This window comes from Schistocerca piceifrons, chromosome 1 (genome assembly GCF_021461385.2).
Source record: "Schistocerca piceifrons isolate TAMUIC-IGC-003096 chromosome 1, iqSchPice1.1, whole genome shotgun sequence".
In the NCBI taxonomy this organism is placed as follows: domain Eukaryota; kingdom Metazoa; phylum Arthropoda; class Insecta; order Orthoptera; family Acrididae; genus Schistocerca; species Schistocerca piceifrons.
The window spans coordinates 354,767,293-354,781,041 of record NC_060138.1 but is presented as its reverse complement, the minus strand read 5'-3'; the positions used below and the strand labels follow the sequence as shown (position 1 = coordinate 354,781,041).

General features: G+C 45.7%; 1 protein-coding gene across 1 annotated transcript in view; it reads right to left on the bottom strand.

The window, feature by feature from the left end:
- The window catches only part of LOC124720926 (probable G-protein coupled receptor AH9.1), a 93,942-nt gene extending 80,686 nt beyond the window's left edge, over positions 1 to 13,256 (bottom strand). Inside the window, exons 1-2 of the mRNA XM_047245892.1 lie at positions 13,250 to 13,256; positions 6,056 to 6,205 (exon numbers count right to left, since the gene is read on the bottom strand). Coding sequence (XP_047101848.1) covers positions 6,056 to 6,205; positions 13,250 to 13,256 — 157 coding nt within the window. The remainder of the gene's footprint in view (positions 1 to 6,055; positions 6,206 to 13,249) is intronic.
- Positions 13,257 to 13,749: the final 493 nt, after the last annotated feature.

The following is a 13,749-nucleotide window of genomic DNA, read 5'->3' as shown; positions in this document are numbered from 1 at the left end:
CCAGTGGTCCCAGCATGTCCTGGCGCTACCGGACCTCTCTGCTGCTCTGTCCCAATCGAACTACCGACACACCCGACCCGGAAAACAGTACGGGTACTAGAATCAATAAACGCTGCTGCTGCCACTCGCGGACAAAGCTAGCAAACGTAGTGGCTCCAATAAACAGAAGAAGAAAACGAGACGCCACTATCCCTATTACACGATGCCAAACTACCGACGGCACCAATGCGAGCTACACTCGCCTCAACCATACCCCAGATTGTGAGCATCATCTACTCCAAGATATGGTTATCTGCTGGGTAGCTTCTGCGTCTATAGTTCCGTTATTACTATCCCTGTACATCTGAATCTGCTAACCTTTGGTAATTTGGTTGCATCGAGTTGCTCATGATCATCATCGGGTGAGTGAGTCTGTGAGCGAGCGAGGTGGTTGCTTTGAAAGGGCACGTCCGTTTTTCCTCCCATTCTTTCCCAGTCCCAGCTTATGCCACCTTTATAATGACTTTGTCGTCGACAGTATCTGAAGCACTGACCTTTGCCTCCAACATCTGTTATTAGGAAATAGGTTTATTAATGTTACTCTAAGTTTGACGCGGACGTTACGTTGTTAGCGCCCTTACGTGTTTCGGTTGCCGGCGTATTGAAACCTGAAGCGGCGGAATTCCGCATGCAACTTGCGACAACAGGAACCGGCTGTAACTGCGTATGGAAACTCGCGAGAGCAGGTCTCTGGACAGCGCTGTTCTTGGCGTTTAGGACGGCGCTGTTTCCATAGGGAATGCTGCCAGCGACACAGAGGCGGTCGTTCGCCAGTGAAGGGGCAGCGCGAGTGCGCACCTGCTGGTCGCTCCGCTTAATGCGGCTCAGGGATGGCGCTGGTACGTTAGGGACAGTTCGGCGCGAGTGCTCTTTGCGGTACAGAACACCATCTGCCGCGATTTCGCCAACAGCCTGCTCGGCATAATATTGTCAGCTGGAGCATGCTTTGCTGACAGAAGCACAGTCCTGGCTCTCCAAATACCTGTACTGCAGTGAACAGCTGTTAACAATGCGTACGAGGGGTGAGGTGGGGAGCGGGGAAGCAGCTCTCCTCGTCGCTGGCTACCGCTCGCTGCTGCCCATTGTCTGTGTTACCGGCCGTCGAAAATTTTCACATAGCCTACTACTACACTTAACTACACCCTTATTATTTCATTGATCGCTAGCTGTAGCCAGCCAGTTTCTTTTATTTATTTTGTACAATGCCAGTGTGAGAGAGGGAAACTCTAGTGAAAAGTTGCATGGGGGCTTAATTAAAAGAACATTAATGAATAAATGCAATAGTTTTAGTAACTGTGTGACCGGTTACGTAGTCTCGTAACCGGTTGGCCCTGACTAGTATTAGCACACAATCTGACTGCATAAAATAAAAATAAAGAATGACAAGGAATTTCCATTAACACAATTGATTAGTTAAGTCCCCTGCAATTATAAAAGCTACGAAACAACAAAGCACAAGTGTAACTGTTCTGTGTGTGGTAGTGTGACTCAACGTACATGTATCTGGCTCAGTTCTTTCCCAATACGACAAAATATTTTAAACACAATTTACAGTGAACTAATTGAAAAACCAGAAATACTATAATTGCACATAGAAACCAGAACTACAAGCCTGATAAATGAACACGAGTCAGATGCTTTGTTGACTGTACCTGTGAGCAAGAGGCATTGTCATTAAAGAAAACTGTAATACCTTTTTACCTCATTATATATTGACGAAAAGCCCGCATCTCGTGGTCGTGCGGTAGCGTTCTCGCTTCCCACGCCCGGGTTCCCGGGTTCGATTCCCGGCGGGGTCAGGAATTTTCTCTGCCTCGTGATGGCTGGGTGTTGTGTGCTGTCCTTAGGTTAGTTAGGTTTAAGTAGTTCTAAGTTCTAGGGGACTTATGACCACAGCAGTTGAGTCCCATAGTGCTCAGAGCCATTTTTTTATTGACGAAAAGTTTCCATTACACCAGCATCATAAATCAAAAGCCCATCTCCTTTCTCAAATACACTGTGACAATTGCAAATTCTTCCATCTATACATTACACCAACCGAACAGCATCTACTCTCTCTCGCCCAACAGAACAACTACTGCCCTCGACATCCTCTCAACTACTACTGCACCAGTGGAGGCGGCAGAATAATAATCTTTGGCGCAGTCTCTGGCGCTGTGACTCAGTGTAGCCACCTTTCAAAGTGCATACAGATATCGCATCGACATTTTTAAGTAAGAGAAGTACCAGAAAACACTACCGTTGGTCATGTTTTAAAGGAATAAAATAACAAGTGTGTCGTGGATAAAACACGCATTTAAGTAACTGCACATACAGTACCTATAATAATAAGCTATTGATGCAGCAGCTACTGATGCCATGTACACACAAATGAAGAATTTGGCTGATGATGTATCGGAAATATCAGTGCACTGAAGAACTTTCAGCAGTTCCTATACCTTCCTAACTGATTAATTAATTAGGACGAGGTGAGGAGTGTTTCTACCATAAAACATTATTGCATCGGTCATGCTAACAGCGCAAGGTGTTGCTCGCGAATTGTTGTATGTGGAACGGTTGCATTGAACAACTCATAACGGCCGGGCGTTGTGGCCGAGCGGTTCTAGGCGCTTCAGTCCGGAAGCGCGCGACTGCTACGGCCGCAGGTTCGAATCCTGCCTCGGGTATGGATGTGTGTGATGTCCTTAGGTTAGTTAGGTTTAAGTAGTTCTAAGTTCTTTGATTTCATGATCATATCCGTTTACCCACGATTCGTCACCTGTAATTGCCCTATTTAACAAACCTGGGTCATTCTTAGTGCGATTAATCAGTTCTTGGCGCACTTCAAGTCGGTATTGTCTCTGGTCACTTGACAACACTTTTGGAATGAATTTTGCGGACACTCGGCGGATGTTCAGATCTTCAGTAAAAATTGACTGAACTGCATAGAAATCTAAATTAAGTTCATCAGCCATCTCCATAATTGTAAGGCTATGACCAGAGTGCACTAAGTCACGACTTTCACAAGATTTTCATTAGTTTCTGAGGTGGAAGGATGGCCGGACCGTGGTTCATCTTCAAATGATTTTTAAATCTGTTGAACGAGACAAAAACATTTGACTGGCTCATATAATTATCTCCAAAAGCTGTTTTTAATAGTTCGTAAGTCTCAGAAGATGATTTCCCAGTTTCAAAAAAAATTCACACCAACTCGTTGCTCCATTTTTACGTCCATTTTCACGCAGACAGAATCTAGCAAGAAGCCGTAACAGACCCGCACTCAACCAGGTGCCACAAAGAACTGAAACGCAGTTTCCTGTCAGAAGGCGTTCAAGGACAAGGCAGTGACTCACTCTCCAACCTCAGTGTACCTGCCCACCAAACCAGTAAGCAGTAGCGGATCTGTTCTTAAAACTTTCCAATCATACCCCATATATAAACAGTTAATAAACAAAATTATGCGGTAGTCGCCGAGCCTCGCAGTGAGAGTCTTCTGTGCCTGCTCAAGTACGACACGGCTCCTGTTTGCGTCTCCTTTTTCTCGCTCCCTGATCATCTCTCCTTGTATGAGATGGGCATTGCTAACGATCCTAACTGCATGCTGGTGTATAGCACCGGAGGCCTTTCTGTACTTTACGATGAAATAAAAAATAGCATAAATATTACCTTGGTTACGTAATAAACTATTACGATGTGATGGTGGCCTAAATAAAGGTTTAGTAAAAAATGGGACCGATTACATTTTTTTGCCAGTGTGTGAACTTTTTTGTTTTGTTTTACTCAATATTATGTAAACTAGACTTATCTGTTTATTGTATCAATTCCTTCGTCTACAATGTAAGATCGGAAATAGAAATAAATATCCTATCACAAAATGGCACCGACTCCATGAAAATAATGTCTAATTATACCTTCATATCAAATTTCGTGTTTGTTCCTTTAATCCGAGGTGAACTCAATTCAATCAAATTTCGGGAAGACACTAATAATTCCCGAACTATCACTCACAGATATATGAAACTTCAGCTCCTGCGGTGTTCAGATATTCCGAACACAGTGCCGTAGTCAAAGTGGTCTGTCATCTTAGGACGCGAATTCAGTAACTGGAAAACATTTTTAAAACAGTGTTCCCGCCAGTGACGGCTTGGTGCTCGCCTGCGGCGGCCGGATACTGAGCTAGTGGCCAAACACATCTCGTATCTCCACAGAGTGTTAATATTACACTGTTACAAAAGGCAAGGGACATCTCCTGATATTGTGTCGGACCTCCTTTTACCCGGCTTAGTGCGGCAACTCGATGTGGCATGGACTCAACAAGTCGTTGGAAGTCCCCTGCAGAAGTACTGAACCATGCTGCCTCTGTTGTCGTCCATAATTGCGAAAGTGGCGCATTGTCAACCACAAAAATTCAATCGTCATTTGAGAACAAGAAATCCATGAATGCCTGCAAATGGTCTCCACGTAATCGAAGATAACCATTTCCAGTCAATGATCGGTTCAGTTGGACACAGAACCCAGCCCATTCCCTGTAAACACAGCCACACCATTATGGGGCCACCACAAGCTTGCACAGTGCCTTGCTGACAACTTATGTCCATGGATTCGTGGGGCCTGCACCACACTCGAACCCTACCATAAACTCTTATCAACTGAAATCGGGACTCTTCCGACCAGGTTACGGTTTTCCAGTAGTCTACGATCCAACCGATATGCTCACGAGTCCAGCAGAGGTGCTGTAGGCGATGTCCTGTTATTAGCAAAGGCACTCAAGTCGGTCGTCTGCTGCCAAAGCCCGTTAACGCCAAATTTCACCGCTCTGTTCTAACGGATATGTTCGTCGTATGTCTCGCATTGATTTCTGCGGTATTTCACGCAGTGTTGCTTGTCTGTTAGCACTGACAGCTCTCTGCGAACGTCGGTTCAAAAATGGTTCAAATGGCTCTGAGCACTATGGGACTTAACAGCTGTGGTCATCAGTCCCCTAGAACTTAGAACTACTTAAACCTAAATAACCTAAGGACGTCACAAACATCCATGCCCGAGGCAGGATTCGAACCTGCGACCGTAGCAGTCGCGCGGTTCCGGACTGAGCGCCTAGAACCGCTAGACCTCCGCGGCCGGCAACGTCGGTTCTCTCGGTCGTTAAGTGAAGGTCGTCGGCCACTGCGTTGTCCGTTGTGAGAGATAAAACCTGAAATCTGGTATTCTCGGCAAGCTCTTGACACTGTGGTTCTCGGAATAATGAATTCCCCAACGATTTCCATACGTGTAGCTCCAACTAGCATTACGCGTTCAGAGTCCGTTAATTCCCGTCGTGCGGCCATAATTAAAGCACTCCGTCCTCAGGCCACGAATGGCCTACCGGGACCATCCGACCGCCGTGTCATACTCAGTGGAGGATGCGTATAGGAGGGGCGTGCGGTCAGCACACCGCTCTCCCGGTCGTTATGATGGTATTCTTGACCGAAGCCGCTACTATTCGGTCGAGTAGCTCCTCAATTGGCGTCACGAGGCTAAGTGCACCCCGAAAAATGGCAACAGCTCATGGTGGCCAGGATGGTCACCCATCCAAGTGCCGACCACGCCCGACAGCGCTGAACTTCGGTGATCTCACGTGAATCGGTGTATCCACTGCGGCAAGGCCGTTACCCGCGGCCATAATAATGTTGGATTCTTTTCACGTGAATCACCTGAGTACAACTAACAGCTCTGGCAATCCACTGCTCTTTTATACCTTGTGCAGGCGATACTTCCGCCGTCTTTACATGAGCATATCGCGATCCCGTAACTTTTGTCATCTCAGTTTTTTGATTTACATGTCATCTTCTCCCCATAGTTCTGCCATGTGTTCAATAAAAAACGGAAAAAAGCAGTGCTATGAAATTCGGCAAGTGACATCCACAGAAATTCTAGTCTTTCCATCCTCGATGGCATCTTAGAGCGACCCGACCTGATACCAGGCACGCCGTTCCCTTAGGCATGGAAGGGTACAGATCAGTGTCGAAAAGTAGTTCCCCCACCGCAGGGGTGTACTCACCGAGACACGCGTTGCCAAGGAAGAGCTCGAGGTGTGCGTGGTAGAAGGCCTGCGGCAGGCTGGCCCAGCGGCCCGCTTCGCGGTGCACGCGCACCCGCAGCCCGAATGGGATGGCGAAGAGGATGGCCAGCAGCGACGCCGCCGAGTAACCTGTCGGAACACACACAGACGCTGTAGCTTGCTGCGGATCTGTTATTTCCTTGGTCTACCGAATTAATTTAGCTCGAGCTACAATATTACAGCGTGGTCCATTGATAGTGACCGGGCGTAATATGTCACGTAATAAGCATCATACCAAAAAACTACAAAGAACGAAACTCGTCTAGCTTGAAGGGCGAAACCAGATGGCGCTATGGTTGGCCCACTAAATGGCGCTGCCATAGGCCAAACGGATATGAACTGAGTTTTTTTAAAAATAGGAACCCCCATTTTTTATTGCATATTCGTGTAGTACGTAACGAAATATGAATGTTTTAGTTGGACCACTTTTTTCGCTTTGTGATAGATGGCGCTGTAATAGCCACAGACGTATAAATACGTGGTATCGCAGCGCGGGATTAGCCGAGCGGTCTAGGGCGCTGCAGTCATGGACTGTGCGGCAGGTCACGGCGGAGGTTCGAGTGCTCCCTCGCGCATGGGTGTGTGTGAATGTCCTTAGGATAATTTAGGTTAAGTAGTGTGTACGCTTAGGGACTGATGACCTTAGCAGTTAAGTCCTATAAGATTTCACATCCATTTTCCAAATACGTGGTATTACGTAACATTCCACCACTTATTTGATTCGTGATACATTACCAGCGTTAAAATGGACCGTTTACCAATTGCGGAAAAGGTCGATACCGTGTTGATGTATGACTATTGTGATCAAAATGCCCAACGCCCGTGTGCCTTGTATGCTGCTCGGTATCCTGGACGACATCATCCAAGGGTGCGGACCGTTCGCCAGATAGTTACGTTATTTAAGGAAACAGCAAGTGTTCAGCCACATGTGAAACGTCAACCACGACATGCAACAAATGATGATGCCCAAGTAGGTGTTTTTGCTGCTGTCGCGGCTAATCCGCACATCAGTAGCAGACAAATTGCACGAGAATCGGGAATCTCAAAAACGTCGGTGTTGAGAATGCGACATCAACATCGACTGCATCCGTACCATATTTCTATGCACCAGGAATTGCGTGGCGACGACTTTGAACGTCGTGTACAGTTCTGTCAATGGGCACAAGAGAAATTACGGGACGATGAAAGATTTTTTGCACGCGTTCTATCTAGCGACGAAGCGTCATTCACCAACAATGGTAACGTAAACCGGCGTAATATGCACTATTGGGCAACGGAAAATTGGCGGGTTAATGTATGGTGCGGCATTATGGGAGGAAGGGTAATTGGCCCCCATTTTATCGATGTCAATATAAATGGTTCAATGTATGCTGATTTCCTACGTAATGTTCTACCGATGTTCCCACAAGATGTTTCACTGCATGATAGAATGGCGATGTACTTCCAACATGAGGGATGTCCGGCACATAGCTCGCGTGCGGTTTAAGCGGTATTGAATAGCATATTTCATGACAGGTGGATTGGTCGTCGAAGCACCATACCATGGTCCGCACGTTCACCGGATCTGACGTCCCCGGATTTCTTTCTGTGGGGAAAGTTTAAGGATATTTGCTATCGTGATCCACCGACAACGCACCGAGCGAGGTGGCGCAGTGGTTAGACACTGTAGACACTGGACTCGCATTCTGGAGGACGACGGTTCAATCACACGTCCGGCCATCCTGATTTAGGTTTACCGTGATTGCCCTAAATCGCTCCAGGCAAATGCCGGGATGGTTCCTTTCAAAGGGCACGGCCGACTTCTTTCCCCGTCCTCCCCTAATCCGATGAGACCGATGACCTCGCTCTCTTGTCTCTTCCCCCCCCCCCCCCCCCCCACAACCAAAAAAAAAAAAAAAAAAAACAACCGACAACGCCTGACAACATGCGTCAGCGCATTGTCAATGCATGTGCGAACATTACGGAATGCGAACTACTCGCTGTTGAGAGGAATGTCGTTACACGTATTGCCAAATGCATTGAGATTAACGGACATAATTTTGAGCATTTATTGCATTAATGTGGTATTTGCAGGTAATCACGCTGTAACCGCATGCGTTCTCAGAAATGATAAGTTCACAAAGGTACATGTATCACATTGGAACAACCGAAATAAAATGTCCAAACGAACCTACGTTCTGTATTTAAATTTAAAAACCCTACCTGTTACCAACTGTTCGTTTAAAATTGTAAGCCTTATGTTTGTGACTATTACAGCGCCCTCTATCACAAAGCGAAAAAAGTGGTCCAACTAAAACATTCATATTTCTTTACGTACTACACGAATATGTAATAAGAAATGGGGGCTCCTATTTAAAAAAACGCAGTTGATGTCCGTTTGACCTATGGCAGCGCCATCTAGGGGGCCAACCATCGCGCAATGTGGTTTCCCCTTTCAAGCTAGACAAGTTTCGCTCTTTGTAGTTTTTTCGTTTGACGGTAATTTCGTGAGATATTTGGCCGGGTCACGATTAATACCACGCTGTGTATATAGTCTTACAGTGTTTATATAAACACTTCAAAAAAGTTTCGCATTACCTCGGTTCCGAGAGTTCCGGAACCTTTGCACAAAATTGGAATAGGGATCAACATAAACATCATTACCACCCTTTTTATTGCTCAAGAAAACCACACATTGCATGTTATACCTCCATACAGCAAGACATTCAGAGATGGTTGTCCAGACTGCTGTACACACTGGTACCTCTAACAAACAGTAGCACGACCTCTTGCATTGATGGATGCCTGTATTCGTCGTGCTGTACTATCCACAAGTTCATCAAGGCACGGTTGGTCCAGATTGTCCACCCCGATAGCTGAGTGGTCAGTGTGGCGTTTTGTCGCACCAAGGGGCCCGGATTCGATTCCCGGCTGGGTCAGAGATTTTCTCCGCTCAGGTTCTGGGTGTTGTGTTGTCCTCATTATCATTTCATCATCAGTGGAAGGCAACGGGAGACCACCACTGGAATCACTTCCCTGGACGCTCATGCGGTGGACCTCTCTGACGAGGCTTCCCCCATGACAAGACCAGCCGTAAGGCAGAGCACAAAGAAGAATGTCCAACAAATTGTCCCAATTCTCAACGGCGATTCGTCGTAGATCCCTCAGAGTGGTTGGTTGGTCACGTCGTTCATAAACAACTCTTTTCATTCTAAAAAAGGGTTCAAATGGCTCTGAGCACTATGGGACTTAACATCTATGGTCATCAGTCCCCTAGAACTTAGAACTACTTAAACCTAACTAACCTAAGGACAGCACACAACACCCAGCCATCACGAGGCAGAGAAAATCCCTGACCCCGCCGGGAATCGAACCCGAGAGCCCGGGCGTGGGAAGCGAGAACGCTACCGCACGACCACGAGATGCGGGCTCTTTTCATTCTATCCCAGGCATGTTAGATAGGTTCATGCCTGGACAACATGCTGGTCACTCTATTCAAGCGATGTCGTTATCCTGAAGGAAGTCATTCACAAGATGTGCACGACGGGGGCGCGAATTGTCGTCCATGAAGACGAGTGCCTCGGCCGACAGTGGTGGCCGAGCGGTTCTTGGACCTTCAGTCCGGAACCGCGCGATTGCTTCGGTCGCAGGTTCGAATCCTGCCTCGGGCATGGATGTGAGTGATGTCCATAGTTTAGTTAGGTTTAAGTAGTTCTAAGTTCTAGGGACTGATGACCTCAGATGTTAAGTCCCATAATGCTCAGAACCATTTGAACCATCTGAACGAATGCTTCGCCAATATGCTGCCGATATGGTTGCGCTATCGGTCGGAGGATGGCATTCAAGTATCGTACAGCCGTTATGGCGCCTTCCATGACCACCAGCTGCGTACGTCAGCCCCACATAATGCCACCCTAAAACAGCAGAGGACCTCCACCTTGCTGCACTCGCTGGACAGTGTGTCTAAGGCTTTCAGCCTGACCGGGTTGCTTCCAAACACGTCTCCGACGATTGTGTGGTTGAAAGCATATGCGACACTCATCAGTGAAGAGATGCCAATCCTGAGCGGCCCGTTCGACATGTTGTTGGGCCCATCTTTACAGTGCTACATTGTGTAGTAGTTGCAAAGATGGACCTCGCCATCGACGTCGGGAGTGAAGTTGCGCATCATGCAGCCTTTTGGGCACAGTTTGAGTCGTAACACGACGTCCTGTGACTGCACGAAAAGCATTATTCAACATGGTGGCGTCGCTGTCAGGGTTCCTCCAAGCCATAATCCGTAGGTAGCTGTCATCCACTGAGGGCCTGAGCGAGGCATGTCATCGACAGTTCTTGTCTGTCTGTATCTCCTCCATGTCCTAACAACATCGCTATCGTTCGCTCTGAGACACCTGGACTCTTCCCTTGTTGAGGGCCCTTCCTGGCACAAAGTAACAATGCGGACGCGACCGATCCACGTCTAGGCAAGGTTGAACTACACACAACACGAGCTGTGTATCTCCTTTCTGGTGAAATGACTGGAACTGATCGGCTGTCTAATAGGCGCTCTCATGCATGGTTGTTTACACCTTTGGGCGACTTTAGTGACATCTCTAAACAGTGAAAGTGATTGTGTCTGTGATACAATATCCACAGTCTACGTCTATCTTCAGGAGTTCTGGGAACTGGGGTGATGCAAAACTTTTTTTGATGTGTGTAGATGATACAAGTGAAGAACAAGTTCGCAATTTCAAATACTGATGGTTCAAAAGGCTCTGAGCACTATGGGACTTAACATCTATGGTCATCAGTCCCCTAGAACTTAGAACTACTTACACCTAACTAACCTAAGGACATCACACAACACCCAGTCATCACGAGGCAGAGAAAATCCCTGACCCCGCCGGAAATCGAACCCGGGAACCCGGGCGCGGGAAGCGAGAATGCTACAGCACGACCACGAGCTGCGGACTTCAAATACTGATGGTATAATGCAAAATACTGATAGAGAAGGGAGACTGCCAATAAAATAAGCAGGTTTCAGAGAATATTTGGTACAATTAATTGTAAACTACGAGGGGAAACCGAGCAATCGAAGCAAATAAAATTCTATAAAGCGATAGCAGTCCTCATGTTAACACAAGACAGCGAGAACTGGACAAGAGACAGATCAGATAAGAGTAAATCAGAAACTTTCGAGATGCGACTTTTAAGATCTATATGTAGTTATACACTGCTGGATGAAAGAGATATAATGTTACATATAAGGAACTAGACGTTTTCTGTATAAATATTTTATACATGACAGTAAACTATAATGCAAAGAACACACTGAACGAATAGTCATTAACATAAATTTGATGATTTTTCGAAATATAGCCAATAGGGAAGGAATGTTGTTTGCCCCTCAGCAGGTGAGAGGACAATTTCCCTTGAAGGAGGAACAGTCCCAGCAACGTAAAATTTGAAGAGAATGGTGTTAGGTCAAGGTTACGATTCACTGCTCTCCGGTCAACTTATCTTTCTTTCGGCTCTCTATTTATCTGTCTTAAAAGTCAAAGTCTGTAGTGATACGACTCATCGATGCATGACAGTGAAATAATATGTTACTTCTTTGTTGTTTATTCACAACGAAAGCAAACTCGCACGTAAACGTCATTCTGATTAGGATGACTGAAATTAGTGTTGTCACGTAGTAATGAACACGTGAACGCTGGCTTGAAGTCCGATGGGTAAGATGTCAGACGAACAAGCAAACTTGAGAAATAGTGATACTAGTCTTTCTTGAGAGGAAGGTCGAACATATCTAACCGTATGTGACCAGGTACTGCGCCGGCCGCTGTGGCCGAGCGGTTCTAGGCGTTTCAGTCTGGAACCGCGCGACCGCTACGGTCGCAGGTTCGAATCCTGCCTTGGGCATGGATGTGTGTGATGTCCTTAGGTTAGTTAGGTTTGAGTAGTTCTAAGTAATAGGGGACTGTTGACGTCAGACGTTAAGTCCCATAGTGCTCAGAGCCATTTGACCAGGTATTGCCATTTTGAAATACGGCACGTAAGTGTCCAGGTACTGTCCTGATGAGATGCGGTGTTACTGGATCGAGGAGCAATACTTTCAGTTCTGAAGTCTCCCCGACATGACATACAACGGTGCATCAGAAATAGTTCGTCATCCTTCCAGCGGTTTTGTATCTAGTGAGGAATCTGTTAACAGTGAATTTTAGTTTCAGATTCGTTTATCTTTCCAGCTGTACCTACAATCGTTTCAGAGACTACTAAGACTACCGTTATGTGTGTGTGTGTAAACTGTTACGAAATTTTCAGACATTACAGACATTAGAAGTGCTTTGCATTTCGGGGCAATGGACTTGCCAAATGAGTAACGCAGGCAGCGTGTCTTCCAGCTGCCTTCACTACGTGTACAAGTTGCCCACCCTCTGTTAGTATGTTCTGATATTCGCTAGTATGCTCCTCCTCACGTTCCAAAGCATCGACTTTAAAGTGCTCCATTGTGTCGGTGTCAACGACGTTAAAATTGTCAAAGGCGCTACTGCGACTTCCGTGGCAGTTTATCACTCCCAGTTTTTATCGCAATACGTAAACGATTCTAGCCTTTCTCAGTATATGGCGGAAATAATTTGAAAGTAAAACATTTCTACTTACTCTAGCAACTTTCAGACAGGAAGCGTAAGCACCAAACAAGGTAAAAAAATGGAAGAAAGGCATCGGATACAGTGGCATATAACTTCGCTAAAAGAGATCTCCAAGCAAAAAGATTTCTGAGAAAAACTGCGAGTAAGTCGATGAATCTTATTTCATGTTATTGCAGGTAGCTGCGAAGGGCGTTCACTTGTCCTATCGATGGGTTTCGTAAGAATAACTGTTCAGTGCCATGAACAGCGGTCGGATTAAAGCGAACAGAATTAATTACTTTACAAAGTCAATGACCCGTTCACTATCTATCAACAGAACTGACTGTTTCATGTCATTCCATTGTCGTTTGTAGTTTGCGCTTTGGAAATTCTCCGAAGTATCTGTTCCGGGGAAGTGGATTTGATGTTAGTGTCAATACAAATATGTCAAGATGCAACACACAGCAAAAAAAGAAATTCTCCGAAGAGTAAGGTACTGATAGGAACTGAAATATGTAGTTACCTTTACATTTAATATGCAACTTACTGTCCATAACGCTTGAAGTAGTACGGTGAAGAGTGATTGCCTTTTTCAGAATATTGTGATGCGTTCTTTGTGTATGATTAATGCTTAGACTGCAAGAAAAATGAAGGCTTATTTTCCTCTGTTTTCGTCCACTATTGGTTTTTCTCTCTCGTCGTTAAAAAATTAGAAAAATTGACTTCTCTCTGCTAAACTATCTAACGACTTCTCTTTAGAGAGATTTACTGTTTTGCGCCCTTAAAGTCTGTAATTTAAAATTCATTTAAGATAGTTCGATTAGTTATTCTTTTCATAATTGAAGCCATAATGTTCGCAGGCTACCGTGACCACTTCCACTTTATAAGAAGACATTAATTACGAAACACTGCCAAGCGTAGGTCGTCTTTGGCAAAGATTTAGTTAAAGGCGAATTTTAACTGAATATTTGCCAACTGAGGAGCTGTACTTATCTGTAATTCATACACAGTGGATCTGAGGATGACGTACAAAAGGGTTTCCAGTAA